At 51.7% G+C, this 21,732-nt stretch overlaps 1 protein-coding gene across 1 annotated transcript in view; it reads right to left on the bottom strand.

Moving 5' to 3' along the window:
- Positions 1–9,291: 9,291 nt before the first annotated feature.
- Positions 9,292–21,732, bottom strand: part of SORD (sorbitol dehydrogenase) — a 32,103-nt gene continuing 19,662 nt past the window's right edge. The window contains exons 5-9 of the mRNA XM_075531618.1: positions 18,151–18,269; positions 16,464–16,529; positions 14,995–15,170; positions 10,446–10,567; positions 9,292–9,601 (exon numbers count right to left, since the gene is read on the bottom strand). Coding sequence (XP_075387733.1) covers positions 9,436–9,601; positions 10,446–10,567; positions 14,995–15,170; positions 16,464–16,529; positions 18,151–18,269 — 649 coding nt within the window. The 3' untranslated portion in view covers positions 9,292–9,435. The remainder of the gene's footprint in view (positions 9,602–10,445; positions 10,568–14,994; positions 15,171–16,463; positions 16,530–18,150; positions 18,270–21,732) is intronic.

The following is a 21,732-nucleotide window of genomic DNA, read 5'->3' as shown; positions in this document are numbered from 1 at the left end:
AGCTGAGCGGCCATAAATGAGGTTGAGTGGAATTCCTGCGAAAACAGAAAAGTCATTGGCCTAGTTCCAGATCAAAACTCAGCTGCATTCAGGACACACACTATGACTAAGCCCTTAAGGTCAGAAGTATGCAAAGTAAAGGGAGGCACCTAGGACTGCTCCACCGTAGGCCCATTTTTTGCTGATCATCTGAGAAAATAGAGTTCCTACTAATGAGATCATGCAAGAATGCATCCACATGATTGACGCAGGCAAGCGACTGGCCTCCTGGAACGGCATCTGCACGGCACACCCACCATCACGCACAATCCTTGGGGCTTCACCCCGGGCCCTCTTGGCCCATGACATAGCAGATGACTCGGTCCTGTCTGCCCGGGAGTCTGCTGGAGGGGGGGTCATCCTGGTTATGCTTGTGATGGGTCGATGTAGGGATAGATCCCATGGCAGTTGGCTCCTTCCCACAACACCCAGGAAACAGCTGCTGCCAAGGGTGTGCTGCCTAGATAGAGGAATCGGCTGCCTGGGAAGGGTGCGTGAGTTGGTTGGGAGATCCACGGTAGGCTGTGACTGGATCCTGATGTTTTAAACAGTCTCAATTGAGACCGGAATATGCAGAACAATGAAAACAATGAATTATGAAACAATGAAAACTTCCCTACCCCTCCGTGAGAGGCAGAAGAATGACTCCCCAATCTACCCACATCCTCATCCCTGGATCATAAGAAGGTTACTTTAGATGACCAGAGGGCCCTTTTGAGATGTGACTAAGTTAACGATCTTGAAATGGGGAGATTGCCCTGAATTATCCAGGTGGGCCCAATGCCATCACAATAGAAGCCAGAGGGGGGCAAGGAGGAGGTGTGACAATGGCAACAGAAGGCAGGGGAAGAGAGATTTGAAGATGCTAAATGGTTGCCCTGGAGGGTGGGAAAAGGGTCCAGGAGCCCAGAAATATAAGCGACCTCTAGAAGTTGGAAATGGCTCTCCTAGAACTTCCAGAGGGATTGCAGCCCTGTTGACACCTCAGTCCCATCAAATCCATCTCAGACGTCTGATTTCCAGAACCGAATGGTAATACATTTGTCTTCTTTAAACAGGTAAGGGGGCTCAGCAGCAGTAGGAGCCGAATAAACCCATGATGACGCCCACACACACTCACCCTGCCAAAAATCTCTCCATTCGAGTGAATTACTATCAAGCATGTAGCATTTGTCCTCCCCCCGACCCCCAATTTTTTCTACACATATTCAAACATATATCTGCATGTCGGAAGGGGATTAAATGATTTAATCTCTCCCTATTTCAGTTTTCTTTTTCAGCCTTAAGAGGGAGAGGATAGCGCGTCTGACTTCTTAGGTATGCTGTTGAGGACTGAGTTAAGATGTGAGTTCTCCAAACTGGGGGTGGGTGCTACAATATTCACTCATTCTTTTTGTATTGATTTATAAAGATGGCAAGAATGCCATCAGGGAGTATAGAGAGGCCCAAGAAGACATACAAATTAAGGGACCCTTCCAAAATCAGTGGGGAGTTGGTTCTGGAACCCTGGATTCTGCCTCTGGTCCAGTGTTCTTATCACACCACTGGGTCCCTGACAACATTCCTTAAAGCCAAAGAGATCGGGAGAGGGGGCAGCTGCTTCCATTCCTTGTCGTTCACTGCCACTCTACCCCAGCGGTTACCCTAGTGGTTAGACCCCAAGATTGTCTCTGGGGCTTCTAGGCCCCAGGCGAGTCCTCCTCTTGTCATGATTTCTGGACGTGTCCTCCTGGTCCCTGCAGCTTGGTCCTTCCTTTTCCATAACTCACTAGGGACGTAGACTATCTTGCCGAGGACCACCAGCTGCTCTGGGGTTAGTGTCGGCTGATGGGGAGGATGGGCGAGGTCCAGGGGTGAGCCTCGTGGCTACTTCTCAGGCCACAAGCATTTCCAGAGCTCCTTCTACGTCTGCCATGATCTCCGCCAGCATAGGCGTGGGCAAGGCCTCTGAGAGGTGGTGTGCAGTAAAGACCAGTCACTCGGGACTCCTGGGCCCAGGGGGGGACAGGAGGTCAGTGCAGCTCCTGAAGGTGTTCACCTCCTTGGACCTGACTTGCCCTCAGTCTGGTGCCATCTCCCCGGCAGGGTCAGGGAAGAGCTGCGAATGGGAAGGTGCTGCAGGCTTGTCGTCCAATGGAACCTTTTCCTGCCACCTGGAGGTCTTCTCCCATACTTGCCAGCCATCGGACTCAGGGGTCCAAGCGGGAAACATCTTGCGGTCCACCCCCTTCTCAAGCTCAGGGAGGGAAGGATGGGGCACAATCCTAGGGCCACACCCTGCTAAGAACTTTGACCTCATGATCAGTCCGTAGGACAACTCTGAGTTGGGTATTATTAACATTTTTAGGATGTGTAACCTGAGGCTTGAAGACACTGATGCACTCACTACCCAAGGCTATCAGGAAATAGGACAGGCTACGCTGTTTACCAGGGGCTCAAGTGGCACAGTGAGTTATGAGCTGGGCCGCAAGGTCAGCAGTTCCAGTCCCCCAGGAGAAGAGAAGGCTTTCTATTCCCATAGAGTTTCAACCTCGGAAAACACACAGGGACAGTTCCTTATGGGTGACTAAGCATTCGACTGAACAAACTTGTTGGCGGTGAGTTTTTTGTTTGCATTCCTGTGGATGCACCCCTTTCTCACTAGAGAGCCCAAGCCATCCAAACTCCCCCCCCCCCCCGGACTCTTCCTTTAACCCCTTTTCCCAAGGCAGGAGAGGATTTCCTCCCATCAGCCATGGGTTTGAGTCAATAAATCAATCCATTGGATGACAGCAATGATCACCCCAGTCTTTTCCTTGGAAACCTTACTCCCTCTGGAGCCTCACTCTGAGAGAAGGCAGCAATGACCTTGGGCGACCAGAGAAAAGTTAAATGACTTCCTTTGGGCCCTAGTTTTACTGAGTGCACAGGAAGGCGTGAGAATATAGTTCCTGGTACCAGAGGAAGGCAAATCCGGGGATGGCCCAGGAGAGCTCTGGCCAGAGCCTGTCTGTCCCCGGGCCATATTGAACGCACAGCTGCTTCCAGAGTCAGCAGCCCTGTTCCCCCAAAGGTCACAGCTGAGTCATTTTCTGCACTAAGCCGTCACTGCTCAGCTCTGTCCCTATTCACTTTCTTCAGTCACATTGGCCTGGCCACTGTTTGCTGATCGCTTGTCTGGGAGTTCCTGAGAATTCTTTATCTAACTTTGGCACGATCACCGAGGACAATTCCATACCCGTCCATGTCCTGGGCGACCAGGGAGATGATTCACTTTGGTTTTCATGAAACCTGACAGCATAAACAAATGCGTAAGCACCCACGTTGACATCTATACCGCTAAATGATATGCTTCTATGCATGGCAATCAGCTGTATAAACCAGAGATGGAAATAGTCACAGGACAATTGCATTTGACTCATTTATGCAGAAGACAGAGTTCAAGAGTCCTACGAATGGTCAAGTTTCTTGGCGTCTAAGCCATGATTTGGATCTTTAATAGCTAAGCCAATCCACTTTATGCCACATGGATTTGCACCTAAGTAAGGGAGACCAGAGCCAGAAAGGAACATTCTATACACACCATCACCTCCCGCTCTCCATGCCAGTGGGTATTAAAGTTTGGGGAATGATAGCCAGTCGCCAAGCATTGAGGTAAGGAGCGCTGCCTGCTCCACAGTAACCCAGTCACAGCTCCCATGAGTCCTACGTCAGCCCTTCAGGGGGCTGCTGCTTCTCATGGCCCTGCAAGTAGTCCTGGACCTGGAAATGGCCCCAATTGTATTAACAGAGCAACTGAAGCCCAGAGAAGTGAGGCGACCTGTCGGATTTGTGAATGGACAAGTCCAAACCCAAGCTCTCCCAAGGCTGGCCTGAACCCACGGAGCCAGTAGCAGAACCCCAGACCCCGCGTCTTCACACTGTTCATGGCCTGGGGCACCCCCGTCTCAGCTTTTCTTAGTCTCAATGTCAATGCCATGTTCTTGTCCAACTAGACCACCACAAAAAGTGTGCCTACTCAAAAAAAAAAAAGTGCTTGCTCTTTAACCCCTCTATTTTCCTTCTGAAAGATCACTTCAGGAAGTGAGACTACAAGCAGGGACGCACCAGACTAGCCATTTCAACGCTCCCGTAAGAGCCAAGTGCAAGTGCGGCAAAGGGTCCGAAGACCAAAACTATGGTGAGCGTTTGCTTCATGAAGGATAGCGCACTCCTGCACTGGAATATGGTGGCCGGGTGAGGCCGTGTCACTCCTGACACAGAAAGACGCATCGAAGGAAAAGAAGCATGCCTCTAATGGAGTACATAGGAGACAAATGGCCAAGTTTCTTCAACAGAAGCATGGCATCGAAACAACAATGGAGGGGAGCCAGGTAATACATGAGAAGACTTAAGCAACATATTTATTTAGATCCAGATCCAAATGAAGAGTGAAGAGTTGACTTTTGTCTTCTTCGATTTTTCGATGATTTCAGAAAGTTAGACGCTGATTATATACCAGATGATCTTAACACCAGAATCAGTGCTAGTGTTGAGTGATATGCATGGAAACAGAAAAGTCGTCTGTGAAGTACATCCCACTTATGCTTATAACTATGTTCCCCAGATCTTATCTATAGAAATCCATAGGGGAAAGCTGGAAGGAAATGCTCTCACATTTTAATAACCTTGGCTGGCTTTCCTTTCTTTTTGCTTATCTGCTTGCTAGTTTATTTTATTTATTTACAATGTGTAGACTTGTGTGATAAGGGAAACCCCAGCCACTCTATCTCCTGGGCCAGAGGCACTGGTGAGCTTCCGGGAGCCAGGGTCTCTGCAGACAGATGACCCAAGGAGCCCTTTGGGAATCCCTGCCAGGGAGGAGATGCTGAGGCCGGTCAGAGAGGAGACACCAGGAGTGAGGAGGCCCAGGCAGGCTGGCAGTTGGGGAGCCTGTGCTTCCGGAGCCAGTCAGGCCAGGGCAGAACCCCCGAGCTGGTCTTGAGTGAGCTGCCCACCTGCCCACAGCAGTAGTGCTGGGCCAGGGGAGGCTCACCCTACCTCGTGGGGTCTCCCAACAATCGATCAGTGGGAACCCAGGCCTGGCTCTGGGCTGTGCCCTCTCAGGACCACGCTTGGAGCCAACGACCAAGGAGAAAAGGGTGATACCCTCTTTTTACCTTTCTTCATGGTGGCAGGATACATACGATATGAACCATGCCATTTTAACCAGTGCGCATACACCATCCGGTGTTGGCAAGGCCCTTCACACGCATGTGCACGTACATAGGACTGGCATGAAACCAGAGAAAGCCCCTGACACCGCCATCCTATGGAATACCCAGCGGGGTCCTCACTCTCAGGTCCTCCGCAGAGTTGGGAGCCTCACAAAGGGCCAGTGCGAGAAGAGACCTTGTGATTATCTGGACTAAGCCTCTCATTATCAGAGGAGGAAATTAATGCTGGGATTGGAGAGGTGACTGGGAGTTAGTGGCATGAGATTAGATAGAGCCGGGGCTCCCTGGGATCAAATCCTTTACAACATGTCCGTCAACTTGATGGGCCCAGACCCAGAGGACAGAGGCTCCCTTCACCCCCACCACTCCCTCTGAGCAGCTCCTACTGATTAGAAGACCCACAGAGCAGTCTTGTCAGGAGCACCAGCTGCACACCCTATGCCCACTTCTAGGTGCCCAGGAGGCAAGCTAAGCCAGGGCCAGGAGTGAGGATGGCCCAGGTACAGAGTTAGTCTGCTCCTGGCCTCTGGGGGTGCAGGACATGGAACGTACCTTTCATTTTCGATGCTTGAAAATTTTATCGTGGCAAAAAGCGCATAATGTCACAATTTGTCACGGCAAGTCATTTTCAAGTGTACCATCCAGTGTTATTGGGGTACTTCTCCAAGGTGATGTTCTCCAAGCTAAACCACTGTACTGTCACCCCTTCTCCATTCTGCTTCCTCCATGAGCACCCCCACCCAACCCCCAAGTCCTCAAAGCAGTGGAGAGGGACAGGGAAGAATCGGGGATGGGGCCTCAGGTCCTGGCTGGTTGCCAAGACAAGATTGCTTCCCTACCTTTGGGCTGAGGTCATAAGCAGGGGCGAGCCAAGAAACCCCAACTACTTCCCTCTGGCCTCACCAACTTCTCCACAGACCTCCACTGCTCTCCCGAGGGGAGCAGAGCAAGCAGCAGTGTGTGTGTGGGGGGGTGGGGGTCAGGATGGCACTGAGGGGAAGGGCCTTAGGATGACTTAGGATGGGAAGGCGGCTGGAGAGTCGGGGGTTGGAGTGCAGGAAGAGTGGTCTCGCATGGGCACCTGTCATAGAGAGGGAGCTGCCCGGGCCTCCAGCTGTCCCCTTCCTCAGGTGCGACCTCTCTCCTTTTCCCTTCTGGACTTCCTGCAGGGCCCTTCTTCACCCTTACACTCCACTCCACCCGTGTCCAGGAGGGCTGGCTGGGTGGGGCCCCTGGGTGTTTACTGAAAACATACGAGGTGCCAGGCACTGGTGACAGAGCACACAAGGCCATTGGCCCTCGCCAGGTTGGAGCACTTTTAGGGAAAAGCTGGTTCCGGGACTGAGTCACTCAAACTGATCAATATTGAGTTTTCATGAAGAGGCAGAGAGAGCTACGGAACGTAAGCAAGCGCTTCCTACAGCTTCTTCCAAGCAGTGGGCTGAACGGTTTCAGGAAGGAGGGCAGGGAGCCCTCCTTATCAGTTCACTAGGACTCCCTGGGCCCTCTCACCAGCCTGGGGACTCCAAGACCAGCCACCGGGCTACTGCCCTCTCTTTCCACCGCCCTTCTTGTCTCTGCTGGGGAGGCTGGGAAACACCAAGGTGTCTTGGGCGCTACACTGCGGCTTTAGGACTGGGGAGAACTCTCTGGGCTGCGGAGTTCATCAGCCCACTCGCTCTGCGCTCTTGCTGAGCGGAGGCATCAGAAAGCCCATCTAAGTCAGAGAAACAGGAGCTCCAAGAGGCTAACCGAAGAGTAGTGAACTCAGGCACAGCTGAGAAGTACGTGACTCTCTCAGCATCCCCGCCACCGACAGCCACCCCCACCCCACATCACCAAGAGCAGTGGTTCTCCACCTTCCTCGTGCCACAACCCTTTCATACAGTTCCTCATGTTGTGGTGACCCCCAACCATCAAGTTATTTTCCTAGCTACTTCACAACTGTCATTTTGCAGCTGTTAGGAATCGTCATGGGAATAGCTGATATGCAGGATGTATTTTCATTGTTACAAATTGATCATGAAAGCAGTGATGAATCACAAAAACATGTCATTATCTATTGTCAAATATTGATTTCTAATGACAAATGAGATTTTTTTGTCTTGAAGCATGGTGTAGCACGGGTAAGTCTTCACGCGGGTAGTCTGTGGGCGTATCTGCATGTGGGCAGACCCGCCTGGAGACGGATAGAGGGGCATGTCTCGGTTCCTAGGACCATCGGAAATCAGTGCAATGACATTTGACACAGAACATGTCACCGCCTCAGAAAACCCTGGGATTCTTCCTTCTCTGAAATGGGGAGCCAGTCTGCTCCTCCCCAGAGGCCGTAGCAGCCACCCGGACATCAGCATCAGAATTATGACCTGTGTCTGAGGAATTCCAGGCTCTGGCCAGCCTTCTCCTTCGTCACAAGAGAACCAGAACCTTTGAGGCCCATCGGACCCTGACGGGAGGTGAGAGATTAAAGGGTGTCTGTCCCCGGAGTTGTGTTGTGCTGCTACATCCTCATTCTCGAGAAACAGTCTCCAAGTCACAAATGGGCACAGGGTGACTTAGAGCCAAATCGGAGACAGAGAATCCCACCATTAAAATAAGAAGTAGAGACGCCATTCAAGCAGAAAGAGACCAAGAGTCTCCACCAGTTCTAAGGGACAGGTTTGCTGTTTAAAATGGCCAGAAATAAAAATGCACAGGGAAGACATGAACCAGTCAGGGTGCAGATGAGCACGGATGAAACCCAACTTTCCTCTGGTTCTTTGGTGCTTCCTTCCCCCCACTATCATGACCTCAATTCTGCCTTACAAATCAATTAGACCAGAGCATGCACACTGCCACAGATAAGAGCATGAAACACAGGGAACCCAGAATAGATAAACCCCTCAGGGTCACCGAGGAGTAGAGATACCAGAATTAGGGGGTGGTGGGAGGAGAAAGGGGAGGATCAATCACAAGGATCAATCTAGAACCCCCTCCCAGGGGGACAATAACAGAAAAGTGAGTGAAGGGCGGAGGATGATGTAAGATGTGAAAATAATAATCTATAACTTATCAAGGGTTCGTGAAGAAGGGCAGGGGAGTGAGGGGGAAGCAATGGGGAGCTGATATCAGGGGCTCAAGTGGGAAGAGGATGTTTTGAAAATGATGATGGCAGCATATGTGCAAATGTGCTTGACACACTGGCTGTATGAATTTTGATGAGATGTAAGAACCCTAATAGAAGTATTTCAATAAAATAAAATGGCTGGAATAAAGTGGATTTGTCTATGAGTTTAAACAAGAGCCCTGGCTGGGAAGCTAATGCGGCGGGGTAGGAGAGCTAAGTTCACCGGACCAGACCCAACTGGGCACGTCAAAATGGTGCCCGGCAGTCTCCCAGGGACGACCTTAGGGAGGGCTCTCCTGGTGCCCAGTGACAGGGGCATCTAGAGGCTGCCCCGGACTGAGCTTGCCAGTGCGTGCAGGTGGGGAGAAGTTTCTTCACCTTGCCAATGAAATCGTGAAGAATCCTGAAGAACTGAAGGGGCAGCCTTCACACGGGGATGAGGGGGCGCTGACATGTGGGGCCGTAAGCTGCTCTGAGCTGCGGTTTGGTGTTCTTCGTTTGCTTAGTTTTCAATTATCCCAGCCCTGGAGAGGGCAGTCCCTTTCTGTTTTCCTTTTATCCTGAAGTCCAATCGTCGCTATTTCCAGAAGCACGTGCTGTGAGTGTACATTGCCAGCCATCTCCCAACGGTTGCCCGTCAGCTTCTGGGACACTTAGATCCTGATGACGCTGGGGTTCACAGCCCACCCCCACCCTCCACCTGGCCTCCCTAAAGATGGAGCCAGGCACCCAGTGGTGGATTTCCATCCTTGCCCCACCACCTTGCTCCAGGGAGAAGGGAGTGCCGGGGACCGACCTGCCTGCCAAGCTCTGCACTGCTGGCTGGACGTTGCTCAGCCCGAACAGCTCATTCGGATGCACGTTCCCCCAGACAATCCTCATTTGTGCCGCCCTCCCCCCTCCATTTGTGTTTTTAAGACACATCTCTTCCTCTGTGTAGAGATTTCTGTTTACAACGAATTGTTTTAATGGTTCTTATCATTCAAAAGAAACTTCTGTATCAAAGCCACCCCACCGCACCTCCTGCCTGGTCATTCAGTCCCCCCAACCCCCAAAGCTGACAGGGTGAGGATGAGGGCAGAGCCCCAATTAACATCAGGGATTCTGGTCATCGGGGTCACATTTGAGCATGACTTTCAATCCCAATCCCTTTCTGGATGTTTCGAAGGCGTCCAGAGCTTTCTCCAGGGGAAACCGATGGGTGACTAAGGGCCGAACGTTCACGGACTTGGATGCCAGCATGGATATCGCCATGGGCCACCTGTAAAAGACCATGAGCAACTGCATTGAACCGGCAGGAGGGAAAGAACCAGGCCCCCAAGTTACCCAAGTGCAGGACCAGCTTAGCCAGATTTAGGAACCGCACTGTGGTTCCACAGACCAGTCACGGAGAAAATGACCTTGACTTGTGACTTGGAAATACAGAGCCTGCTTCCAAAAGCCCCTCCACCCCCAGTGTCTTTGATGAAGCCTAGAATTCTTTCAGCATTAAGGCATAAGGCACAAGGCAGTCAAATTCTGGGAAAAGGCAGATAAAATTCTAGGTGGTACCCCAGGACAATCCAGCCCCACCTATCACAGCAGTTGAGCTCCGTAGAATTTGCTGGAAAACCAGGCCTGTGCTGAGAGAATGGACGTGAGACTACAGCTAGGAGAAAAGGGCATTGGTGGGGACAGATGTCTCAGACAGAGGGTCCTACCCAGGGAGAGGATGGGGCAGGGTGAATGAAGACCCTCTGACTTCCCCAGATGGGCCCGGGGACTCAGGAGAGGAATCCAATAGATTGGGATCTTTCTTTTTGTCTCCTGGTCCCTTAGAGATCTGGCTACTTATATCAAAGAGCGGGGTCTGGGGGATGCGTGGTAGCCAACCAACAAGAGAAAATGCCTCAGCCGCCTTCCCCTCCCATTCCCTCCCCTCCCATCTTTGTCTTCCCAACCTCTCAGCTAGAGTGGGTGTTTCCCCTAGGGATGCCTATCATATCTCCGGGCTGTCAATGTGGTCAGTGAATAAACAGGCAGAGTCTCCGCCCCAGAGGCCCTGGGGAGCCTGCCCTCGCCTTGCTGCCCACTCACCACCCCCGGCTTACCCATGACCCACTCACGTGTTGCAGTAGCGAAACACGCCCTTGATGTCCACTTCTCGGATGGCTGCATGCACCAGGGGCACAGTGGTCATCTCGGGGCCCAATCCCACAAGCACCAGGGTGCCCCCCGAACGTGTTGCCTGAAGAGGGGTGAAAACAAGGGCATTCAAAAGATAAGACAGAGTTCCCACTCTTGCTGCCAGGCCGTAGTCACACAAAGGTATCCAAACTGCACCAGGTGAGTATCTCATAATCCAGTACCGAACAGTGGTCTCTCCCGGTTCAAAGAAGGAAGAGTGGTGAAAACAATATGGAAGCAACATGGCCACACGCCCATCAGTCTCCATTACCCTGAGACCAGAACTAGATGGTGCCCGACTGCCACTACCACCTGCTCTGAAAGAGCACCACATTAGAAGGCCCTGGATAGCGTGGACCCCAAACTCACAAATCCTAAGTGAGACCAGGTGCACTGCTCAGACAGACTAGTGAGACCCTCAAGACGAGGGCCCTCGGCCATCCTGCAGGTCTGCAACTGAGCTCACTGCCATATTAGAATAACCAACCACTTGTGAGCACCAGGGCAGCATCCACCCAAGGGAAACCGGGCCAGAGGGCTAGGGGAAAGGAGGAATGGAAACGAGAGACCGGAGGAGGAGGTGGTGGGGCACTGAGGATATATCACCAGGTGAGCTGGCACGAGAGGTGTATGAACTATTGGATGTAAACTGCATGGTCTGCTCTGTAGACCTTCACGTAATGCATAGCAAAAAGTTCTTTAAAAAACGAGAAAAGGAAGGGGGGAGAAAAGATTCTAGACTGCTGCTGGACTCTAACATTTTAGGCAAACTTGATGGACAGCAGAATAAATGGTATTCCCTTTAAAAATCCTGAATGATAAAACAAAAAGCTGACTGTCACTGAGTTGATGACAACTCATCACGGCCCAAATAGGACAAAGCACAGCTGCCCCTCGGCTTTCTCCTGGGAGCAACTGAGGGGTTTGAACTGCTGAGCTTTCGGTTAGCAGCCCAATTCCAATCCTACCAGCCCACCAGGGCTCCTGCTAAAATGATATTCTTTGTCAATGGAGATGAAGGAGTCTCTTCCAACATTGAGCCAAATACCATTGGGGCCGCAAACGAGAAGCTTCCTTACAGACAAGATGAATATCCAGCAGCACCCTGGCATCTTCCGGAGTTTTGCTAACTGGGTACCAGCTACTGGCTTCAGCCAGTTCCACATCTCAGCCCCATTCCTCCTCCAGGGCCCCTCCCTCTGCAAGAGAGCCCAGAGTCCAAGCTCTAAGGACCATCCTGAGATCCCTGGTGGGGAGGTAAATGAGAAAATGATATCAAGCTCTATATAAACGGGGAGGGGTCCTTCCAATGTTGTGGTATTAGAAGGCTAGGGGTTCAATACTGTTTTAAACTTAGCAATGTTTCTTCGCAGATGAGTCAACCGGGGCGCAGTAAAGCACCGATGAAGCATACAATATTCCTCTGGTTCCTTGAGACTTCTGACCCCGCCCCCCCACCCCACCCCCCACTCCCGGCCCCATCATGACCTCAGCGCTGCCTCACTTTGACTAGACTGGAGCATGTGCAGATAAGAGATAAGGGCTCACGACACACGGACTCCCGGAACAGGGAATGGGAACAGCGATGCCAGGAGGGCAGAGGGGAGGTGGGGAGAGGGAAAGAAGGGGGAACTGATTGTAGTGATCGACACATTATCACACACACCCCTCCAGGGGGATGAACAACAGAAATCATGGGGGCAGGGAGACAGTGGTTGGCCTAAGGTATGAAAAGAATATTTTCTAATTTATCAAAGGGTTATGGGGGCGGGGCGGGGGCGAGGATCTGATAGGGAGGGCTCAAAAGAAAGCAAATGTCTAGAAAAGAATGATGGCAGCATACGTACAAATATGCTTGATACAATTGATGGATGGATTGCTGTAACAGATGTAGGAGCCCCAATAACATGATCTTTGAAATTAAAAAAAAAAAAAGGTTTCTTTTCCCAAAGACTTTGCACCAGTAGGTCTTAGCCATCATGGATTCTGCCTTCCGGTCTTGTGAAGTCCCTCCTTGGAGAGAGCCAGGGCTGACAGGGAGATTTCTCCTGGTAATGCCACATCGTTCTACCTGGGGGTTCTGTCCACTCTGGAGGTTTTTGAAAATCCGGTGCCGGATGTTATGAGAGACAGAACGGTGAACATGTCCTCGCTTCAAAGCCTCCACGACAGCCATCCTTGGTGGTAAGCACTCATTCAGACCCTTCTCAGTGCTAGAGAGTGGAGCTACCACAAGACACCTGCACAGTCCGCACCCCCGAGGTGAAGGCTCCCCCACGCAATGTGGTGAGCAAGGGGCAGTACTCAGGGACGGGATGCTTCCCTGCTGGCCGGGCTCCTCATTCGGAGGGACACTATGCTGTTGGTACAGGTTCGGTAGCTCCCAAGTAGAAAATGTTACCATCCCCATTTTGGTAACTGGTGGGGTGAGGGGGTGTTTAAAGTGGACTATGTTGCACAATCCTGTCGATTGAGAGATTTTCTATGAATAATCCTTTCTCATCAGCCATTCCTCTCCGTCTGGTGATGAAGAGGAGCTATCTTAACCTGGCCAGGCTAGCTGTCTGCTGACTGCACACGGGGCAAACATGCCCCCTCCAGCTGGGCATGGTGCGGGTGTGTGCACGGCACCAGGAACATGACAGCAATTCTGCCCCAGAGCATCCGTCACAACCTGACCGGACCAGGAAGTGCCTCCGCCTCTGCTGCCTGTTGGTGGCCAGCAGCCTGGAGCATTCTGCAGTGCCCGTCATGCGTGATGGCTCTGCTCCCCGCCTCAGGAGGGGCACCAGTGTCAGGGCTGGTGACATCCTTGGACTCACACTCACCTCCACACCCACCTCTCGACAGCCTGGCCAGTAGAGCCCCACCACCCACAGCAAGAGATGCCCACTGTCCCCAGAGTGCTCACGGCAGGGCAGGGCAGGAAGGCAAGTCTTGTTTTGGAAGCCATGCTGTTCGGGAGTCTTGGTTCAGGCGGCCTCTCTGTTACTGACCCATCAGCTGCTCCAAGACGGAGGAGCCCCCTTCCTCCTTCTCACAGCCCTCACAGTGCCCAGCATGAAGGCTGGCAAGCAGCGGGTCCCTGAGGCACAGCAGGGGTCTCCTGTGACCCTTCCCCCCTGGTGGTCACTGTCTCAGACCATGACGCAGGGAAGTGGCTGACTCCAGTTGACGCTCAGGACATAGAAAAGGTGGCATGTACTTCTCCTCGCACCCCTGCATGGTCCCCAGATGCCCAGGGAGAAGGAGGAGGAGGAGGAGGGCCGGGCGGCCACCCAGCCTGAGGAGGCACGACCCCCCAGAATGCCTTGTGTGGTGCCAAGTGCCCTGGCGTGTGAATCAGCATTGGCTCAGAAGGAAGGAGGAAGCCAGCAGCATCATGGGGAAGCAGGTACAGGACAGGAGAGTCCCTGGGGGTGGCTGCAGGCCCCTCCCCCCAGCACAGTAACCCATGCCTGGCCCTCTGTTCCTGAAGAGAAGGTGGGGACGCTGTAGGGGAATTACAGGTCCCAAGGCCAGGTCCGGCTGGGCTGGAGCCTGACTTGGCTACTTGCCAGCTCCCGGACTCTGGTATTGTCCACAGGGAAGCTGGTCAATACTTTTCAGTGCCCTGGGGAAGGATGCAGGGTGGGGGGTGGGGGGATCACCCTTATAAAGTATCTCACTGAAGACTTGGCACACACGACAGGATCCAAAACCTAGGAATTCCCTCTCCCTCTTTCCATCATACTTTGATCGGCTCACGCTACTTCCTCAATTCCCTGCCCACTTCCAAGAAGCTGCTGGTGGGTCAGCACTAATGGGGCGTCGGCAGCTTATCTGGGAGAAGCCGGCAGCTTTCTGAGCAATCACCTCACCTTTGTGACTGAGTCTGCAGCCTCTGCCACATTCTCACGTAGGCTCCCAAACGGCAGTTTTCCTCAATAAAACAAGCATGGGAATTCCCACATGCAGCCCCAGTTCCCTGTTCCTCTCGGGCATCCTCAAACTATGGTTCACGGGCCACATGCGGCCCACCGAGGACATTTATTCCGCCTGCCAGGTGTTTTTGCCCCATTTGTTTTTTTTTACTTCAAGATAAGATATGTGGAGTGTGCATAGGAATTTGTTCATAGTTTATTTTTAAACTATAGTCCGGCCCTCCAACAGGTCTGAGGGACAGTGAACTGGCCCCCTGTTCAAGAACTTGAGGACCCTTGCGTCCTTTCTCCAGGCGCCCTGCTTGTAGGGTCTCGCAGATTCCCTCTGGCTGCTCCCCCACACAGCCCACCCGGAGGCTTGCCCCATCCTGACAAGGCCCCCTCGTCTGAACACTGAGGGGGACACAGGCAAGGACTGTCCCTACAGAGATAGGAGAACAGTTCTATTTGAGCTCACTGAGCAGGTCAGTGGGAAGCTTGGCCGTCAGAAATCCCCCTTTCTACTCTGCTCCCTGCCCACCACCCGGGGTTCCCAAAGCTGCCCGAGCCCCCTCCTCCCACTCACGTAGATGCCGGCCTGGATGGCAGCCTCGGCTCCTGTGCACTCAATGGTGACTTCCGGCTTGCACCCCAGCAGACCCTCCACTTTGCTGGCGACTTCCTGGGGGCTCTCCTTGGAGACCTGGAGGGTGAAATCTGCCCCGACTTCCTGGGCTTTGGCCAACCGAGAGGCAGACAGGTCTAAAGAGGAAGCAAACAGGTTTTCATTCACACCGAGAAGGCGGAGAGATGATGATGGAGGGACAGTTCTGAGGCTGTGGGGGGCTTCTCTACATCCCCATGCTCCCCACCCCACACCCCCACCTCCACATAGACATGCTTCTCTCACGGATCCCATACATTACCATAGCCACTCTCTCTCGTACACACACGCGGCCCTTGTAATGCCCTATGCCCATCTATCTCAGACAAGTCTACCACACATTCTTACACATGCACACAGGCTCACAGACACCTCTCCGCGCACACTCGCTCTCACAGAAAGGCTGTCCCCACATCTCCCACACGCACCATGCCTTCCTCACCCGTCCCTATGGCCGCCATCAAGTTGATCCCGACTCGGCTCCACCCGAGCGGGTTTCCCAGACTGCACATCTTTATGGGGGCAGCTAGCCTCCTCTTGCTCTGGAGGTGTGCCTGGGACTTGAACTGTCAACCTGTGGTTAGCAGCCCAACATTGAACCGAGAGCACTAACAGGGCTTCTTGCACATAGACCCCCTGCTTACATACCCGCCAACACCCCACCCTCACCCCAACACGCCATCAATTCCACACACAAGCACGCCCGCTTTGCCCCAGAGGCTCGGTCCAATGTACCAAAAGCGGACTCTCCTTTTTCAGAGTTCAGAGGCCAGTGTGGCCATACTCCATTTCATTGCATTTTGGAGAGAATTGGTTTTTTTGGGATTTTTTAAAGACATATTGAAGGTTGGCGTCGACCCTGTGTTGAACAAGGTCACCGTGCCCTTTCCCAATGGCCTCTGCTCATTTCCTGTCTTTATGCCAGGTACCCACAGTTCCCACAATATGTCAGACTCGAATTGACTGATGGCAGCAAACTTGATGGTTTATTTACTACAGATGTAATAGCCTGCAGCACAGTGTTAATAAAACTTTTATATGCCTAGGACACGAAAGTTAACGGGACTCACTTGATTGCAAAGATCTAGAAACCGAGCCCTCAATATCTCCTAGGTATACCTGAGGGCATCTGAGGTCCCCACTTAAAGAGACAGGTGCCCTTCTCTATAGCAACCCCCCCACCCCACCCCTCAGAAGAAACCAGACAGGCCCTCCTCCTGAACCCTGGTCGCTCCTAGGTGAGTTTTTAAATCCTGGGCTTTCTAAGGTAGGTGGAGGCGCTCCTCGAGGAGCCCAGTATCCCACAAAGGAGATGGGTTGCGCGCCCCTGGCACAAGCCCTAGGCCCAGCAAGTTGCTCCAAGAGATTCAAACAGAAGACAACCTCCTTACCAGTCACCACCACTTGAGCCGCTCCCATTGCCTTGGCCACAAGCAAAGTGACCAGTCCGATGGGCCCTAAGCAAAGCAGAAAATGGGAGACTTGTGAACTATTTCATATTTAGACCCATGCCCAGGCCATGGAGAGGAACCATGTCTTTCAGGTAGCTCTAGCAGTTATCCCAATGCCTGGTATGCAGTGAGACTGTAACACAGTGATGCCTGTAGAACGCATGCGTGGGTGAGTAATGCATGGGAGCTGGGTTCCATGGGACCCTTATATACTGTGAATCCCTTACAAACCTCGGAGCTAGAAATGTTGCGTTCACTCTTGGACACTGCTTGGAGAATAATAAGCCCAAAGAACCAGAAGATTCAAGGAAATGTCGATTTGTTCAGAGAACAAGCAATCTCGGCGGTCTGGGCATTTTCTTCTTCTCTCTTAGATGCCCACCTCTTGAGAACCCACTATGAGCTCTATTCTGGGTGCCCTCTGAGCGCCACCCTGGAAGGAGTCCTTAAGGAAGCCAGCGCCCTGTGCTGCCCCCACTGGTCTACGAGGTTCTGTTTCCCAAGACCTAGCCTGGAAACTCGCTTTCTTCCTTACATCATCTGTCCTAGTTTTCATATAAAATCCGGACCTACAGATTGATGCTACATAGATCCTCTTTGGGCACTGGCTTTTTTCCCTTAAAAATTTTTTTTAATAAGACAATTTTGTTGACTTCTCAAGAAATCAAGGGGGGGAAAACACGTAAAATCTTAAACTGCAAAATAGATGAATTGTCCAACAAAGGAGTGATTAGTTAAATAAACCACAATGAAATCCTATAATGAAGCTATTAAAAATTGTGCCTTAACTATTTATAATTTCACGTGAAAAAATGCTGACAATATATTGATCGGTGGAGGGTGGAGAAAGAGTAGGTAAAATGTGCCATATATCCAGCATGATTTCATTAAAGTAAAAAGAATTAAGATTCTATTCCAAGATGCCAACAGTGTTACTCTTAGGCTGATGGGTGATGGGTACATTTGCATGCACGTGTGTGCATGTGTGTGAATGAGAGAGACTTATTTTCCATGGAAAAAAGCTATTACAGATAGCTTTGCCCCCACTTATTTGGCCTTGCCAAAAAATGCCACTTACAAATGCACCTGGGGAACACCAGATCACGCCTTCTCTTTATTCGCCCACCTCTTCCTCCTCCTCTAACCCGGCGTTCTGTCTGGGTTGCCAGCTGTTAGAAGCCTAGACTGATTCCGTCTGAGGTAGCTGGGGCTCGTTCTGGGTGACTGGGAGCCGGTGAGAAGGCAAGGAGCTGCACCCCACATGCAGGCAGAGTGCTGGTCCGCGGTGGGCTGGACTCTCCTCCCACTGGCTCTGGGCAGGGTCTTCCTCATTCATGAACAGAGTGGGTGTGACTTATAAGACCCTGAAGGTGCCTTTCCCTTCACCACCAAAAACACAGTTCAGAATCCTCCCAAGATTAATTCTTTTGATGAAGAAAATAGGCTGTGTTGCTTAGGATATACGATCTTAATGATCACCATGTCTGTGGTTCCTAGCTGATTTTGAAAAGTTCTGTCCATTGAGGAAATGGAAGACTATTATCTCCCCCTACCCAGAAAGATTCCAGAACCAACCTTGGAGGGGAGAGGGGATGGCAAAGGAGTGCCCACGTTCTAGGTTACTTACCAGCTCCACACACAAAGACCTTGTTGCCCAGGGTGACTCCAGCTCGGCGGCAGGCGTGGATCCCCACTGACAGTGGCTCAATCAGGGCTCCTTCCTCAAAGGTGACATTGTCAGGAAGTCTGGCGTGTCATTTAACAAACACAACTTAGCTCCTCAGGGTTAATCAGGGCGACCATAGCAACCACTGCTTGAACATTTATTGATGTGCAGGAAGGGTGCTAAGCAATTTAAATTCATTCTATTATGCAGAGATTCAGAACAGCTCTGTGGAAGAGTGCTGTTATTCCCATTTCCCAGATGAGGAATCTGAGGCTTAGAGCAGTGGTTCTCTACCTTCTTAATGCCAAGACCCTTTCATACAGTTCCTCAGGTTGTGGTGATCCCAACCATAAAATTATTTTCATTGCTACTTCATAATTGTAATTTTGCTACAGTTATGTATTGGCGACCCCTTTGAAAGGGTGGTTGACCCCCCCAAAGGGGTCACGACCCACAGGTTGAGAACCACTGGCTTAGAGGGCTAGGGACATGCTCTAACACAGGGGCGGGGAAGGTCTGGCCTGAGTAACCATCAACACCGGCTGCCATCATCACCGGTCTCCCCAAAGAGAAGTCATCCCAGCCATCACATTAGGAGTGGGTTCAGTAAGTGGTTGGCCTGTCTGATGCGAGATTAAAAATAGTCAGACGACTCATGGCAGAAGAAAGGTCCTACTCGTGCTCTGAAGGTTCAAAGCGAATACAGTGTTCAAATCAGCTAAGCCAGCTAAGTCTGATCCCAGAATGTGTGCCGTGCTCATCCCTTCTGGGAAGGGGTTTCTTTGGAGAAATCACGCCAGTGGATGTGAGCACAATCCTGCGATCTTTGATGAGCTGTGGCGGGACTGTCATCAGCAAAGTGCTCCCTTCACAAGGCGCTGACGTAGTCCAGCCTCCCATCTGCTTCTCACACACAGAATACTTCGGCTATCACCATCCCAACCACCAGTTGTCCGGAAGCTGGCCTCTTCTCCCCAGAGCCATTCTGCTCATCAATGCCCATCTTACACGGTTCAGAAGAAGCCCAGTGAACGACAGCGGCTGCCTGGCTCTCCCAAGAGCGGTCAGAGCATGGGTGCAATGCTGGTGACGTCACCTTCCCCATTGGGTTCTTGCTTTACACTTCCGAGTCTCCTGACCTCTCAATCGTGCTAATGACCCCAGTGTTGATGACCGCAAACATCTGTATAAGGCTTTACAGATTAGAGGGCTTTCCCATCCATTATCTCATGTAATCCTCAGGAGGATGACCCTGTCGAGCAGGAAGGGTAAGCTCTATTTTTACCTTGGTTTTACACAAGAGGAAACTGAAGCTCGATGACATTAAGAGATTTGCCCAAGGTTCTAAGATTACTGAGTGGAAAGGCAAGACTTGACCCCAGGTCTCTTGATTCCAGGGGCTGCTCTGCCTGGCCCACACCAGCTAGCGGCACCTATCTCTGCAACTGATGTCCAATGTCTCCTCTTTCCTTACTTACAGCTCAGTGTGCAAGCAGTGGCCTCAAGTCTCCCTACACGACACGAAAGCCCTCAAGTCGCAAAAGCAGCAAAGTGGGCAGTTCAGCCACCCCTAGGGTCGGTTCTCCTGCAGGTGCTTATGGTCCTCCACAGAGTAAACCACAGGGTCGGTGGCTGACTGAGGCTGTGACCACTCCCATCTCCTTCTCTCCTCCCTCCTTACTCTTCTCCCTGCAGGTGGACCCTTGCAGGTGAACCCACACTTGCTCTCCCTGCTGTGGTCAGGCCTCCAGGCACCCTCTACATAAGGGGGGACGTTTGCAATGAAATAACAAAGATGAGCACGCTCTCTCATTGACACCCACAACCATACTCTCAAGACGCCTGGCCCCTGCACACTGGGGCCTTCCCCCATAGCTTGTGGTGGCTCTAAGTTGAAGGTGGCTTTTGGTCGGGAACCATATGTTTTCCTCTACTCATCGCCCTGACCTGTTGGCATCAGAACATTACAGAGAAATGGGTGTGAGGATGGTCACAAGAGAGGAAGATTACCCAGGGATTAAGCAGATGCTGCACCCAGCATAGCCAAATGCAAGGCAACCAGCTTGGTATCGGGGCTGCAATGGGCAAAGAGTCCCGGGATCCAACTCTCTCTGTCACCGACCGTGGGAAAGTCACAAGTCCCCCACCCTTTTCAGTGGGGACTGAGTGAGAGAAGACCAGAGGACTTCATGTCTCTCCCCAGTCTGACCTTCCGTGACTTCATAAACATAGACGATGACAAAGCACCCTGGTGGTTTTCACAGTACAGTTGACAGGACAGTCAAGAGAATAAAGGCTCACCAAGAAACCCGGGGGGAGCTGGAGGCTAGACAGTAAGGTGAGCGCCAAGAGAAGCAGTGGGACAGTTCTCAGGGAAACCTGAGATGAGGGCTCGGGCCCGGCGCTGGGCTGGGGACACAGGCACCAAGTGTCTAAGAGGAGCAGCATGTGCATGGTCCCCAATCCTTTCCTCTGCCCCTTTCAGTACTGACCAGCACCCGCCCCTGGCCCCCAGCCCAACGCCCCTTCTCTAGCCAATGTGTCTTTGTCCCCAGATCACAAGACAATGGCTATGACCTGCCATTTATAGAGCACCTATCATGCTCCAGGCTTTGTGTTGAGTAATTTCTAGGCCTTGTAGCTCATCAAATCCTGCCAATAATTTTATGAGATGGGCTGCTACCATTTCCATTGTGTAGGTGAGGATGTGGAAGTTCACAGAGTTGGTCAACGGCAGGGTTCAATCACTAGTCTTGAGTTTTAACCAATAAGCTCACCTGCCTGTCATAAAAACAGTAATGGATGCCTGAACTTGGAAAGGGCCCTCAAACATATGCGACTGACCATGTGACTGGCACCGGGGCTCCTCTGAGACAAGTTCCGCCACAAGAGCCACCACGGGGGCCTGGCTGGGTGGAAGGAGCACATGCCCGGGTCCAGTCAGAGCGATAAGGTCAAGGTCAGCTCCAACAAGCTCCATAGGCTGGGAGCCACGCAGAAGAACTGTGCTTCTGCCAGCCACAAATTTTCACTGAAAAACCATCTTGGTCTAGAGTTGAGGCAGGGTCAAGGGTATTGGAAGGGTCTCGGATGAAAGGCACTCAAAAAACACATGGACAACATTCTCTGTTCTACTTTGGTGAGCATTGAGCTCCGGCTAGACCAGAGCATGTACACTGGTACAGATAAGAGCTGGAAACACAGGGAATCCAGGACAGATAAACCCCTCAGGACCAATAGTGATACAAGAAGGGGAAGGGGAAGGTGGGAGGAGATAGGGGAAACATAGGGGAAACCGATCATAATGATCTACATATAAGCCCCTCGCTGAGGGATGGACAACAGAAAAGTGAGTGAAGGTAGATGTCGGTCAGTGTAAGACATAAAAAAAGAATAATTTATAAGTGATCAAGGGTTCATGAGGGAGGGGGTAAAATGAGGAGCCGATACCAAGGGCTCAAGTAGAAAGCAAATGCAACAAATGTACAAATGTACTCGACACAATGGATGCATGTATAGACTGTGATAAGAGTTGTAAGAGAC

The sequence above is a fragment of the Tenrec ecaudatus genome, chromosome 14, assembly GCF_050624435.1.
Source record: "Tenrec ecaudatus isolate mTenEca1 chromosome 14, mTenEca1.hap1, whole genome shotgun sequence".
NCBI lineage: Eukaryota > Metazoa > Chordata > Mammalia > Afrosoricida > Tenrecidae > Tenrec > Tenrec ecaudatus.
The sequence above is the reverse complement of the archived record's forward strand: the minus strand, read 5'-3'. Positions and strand labels throughout refer to the sequence as shown.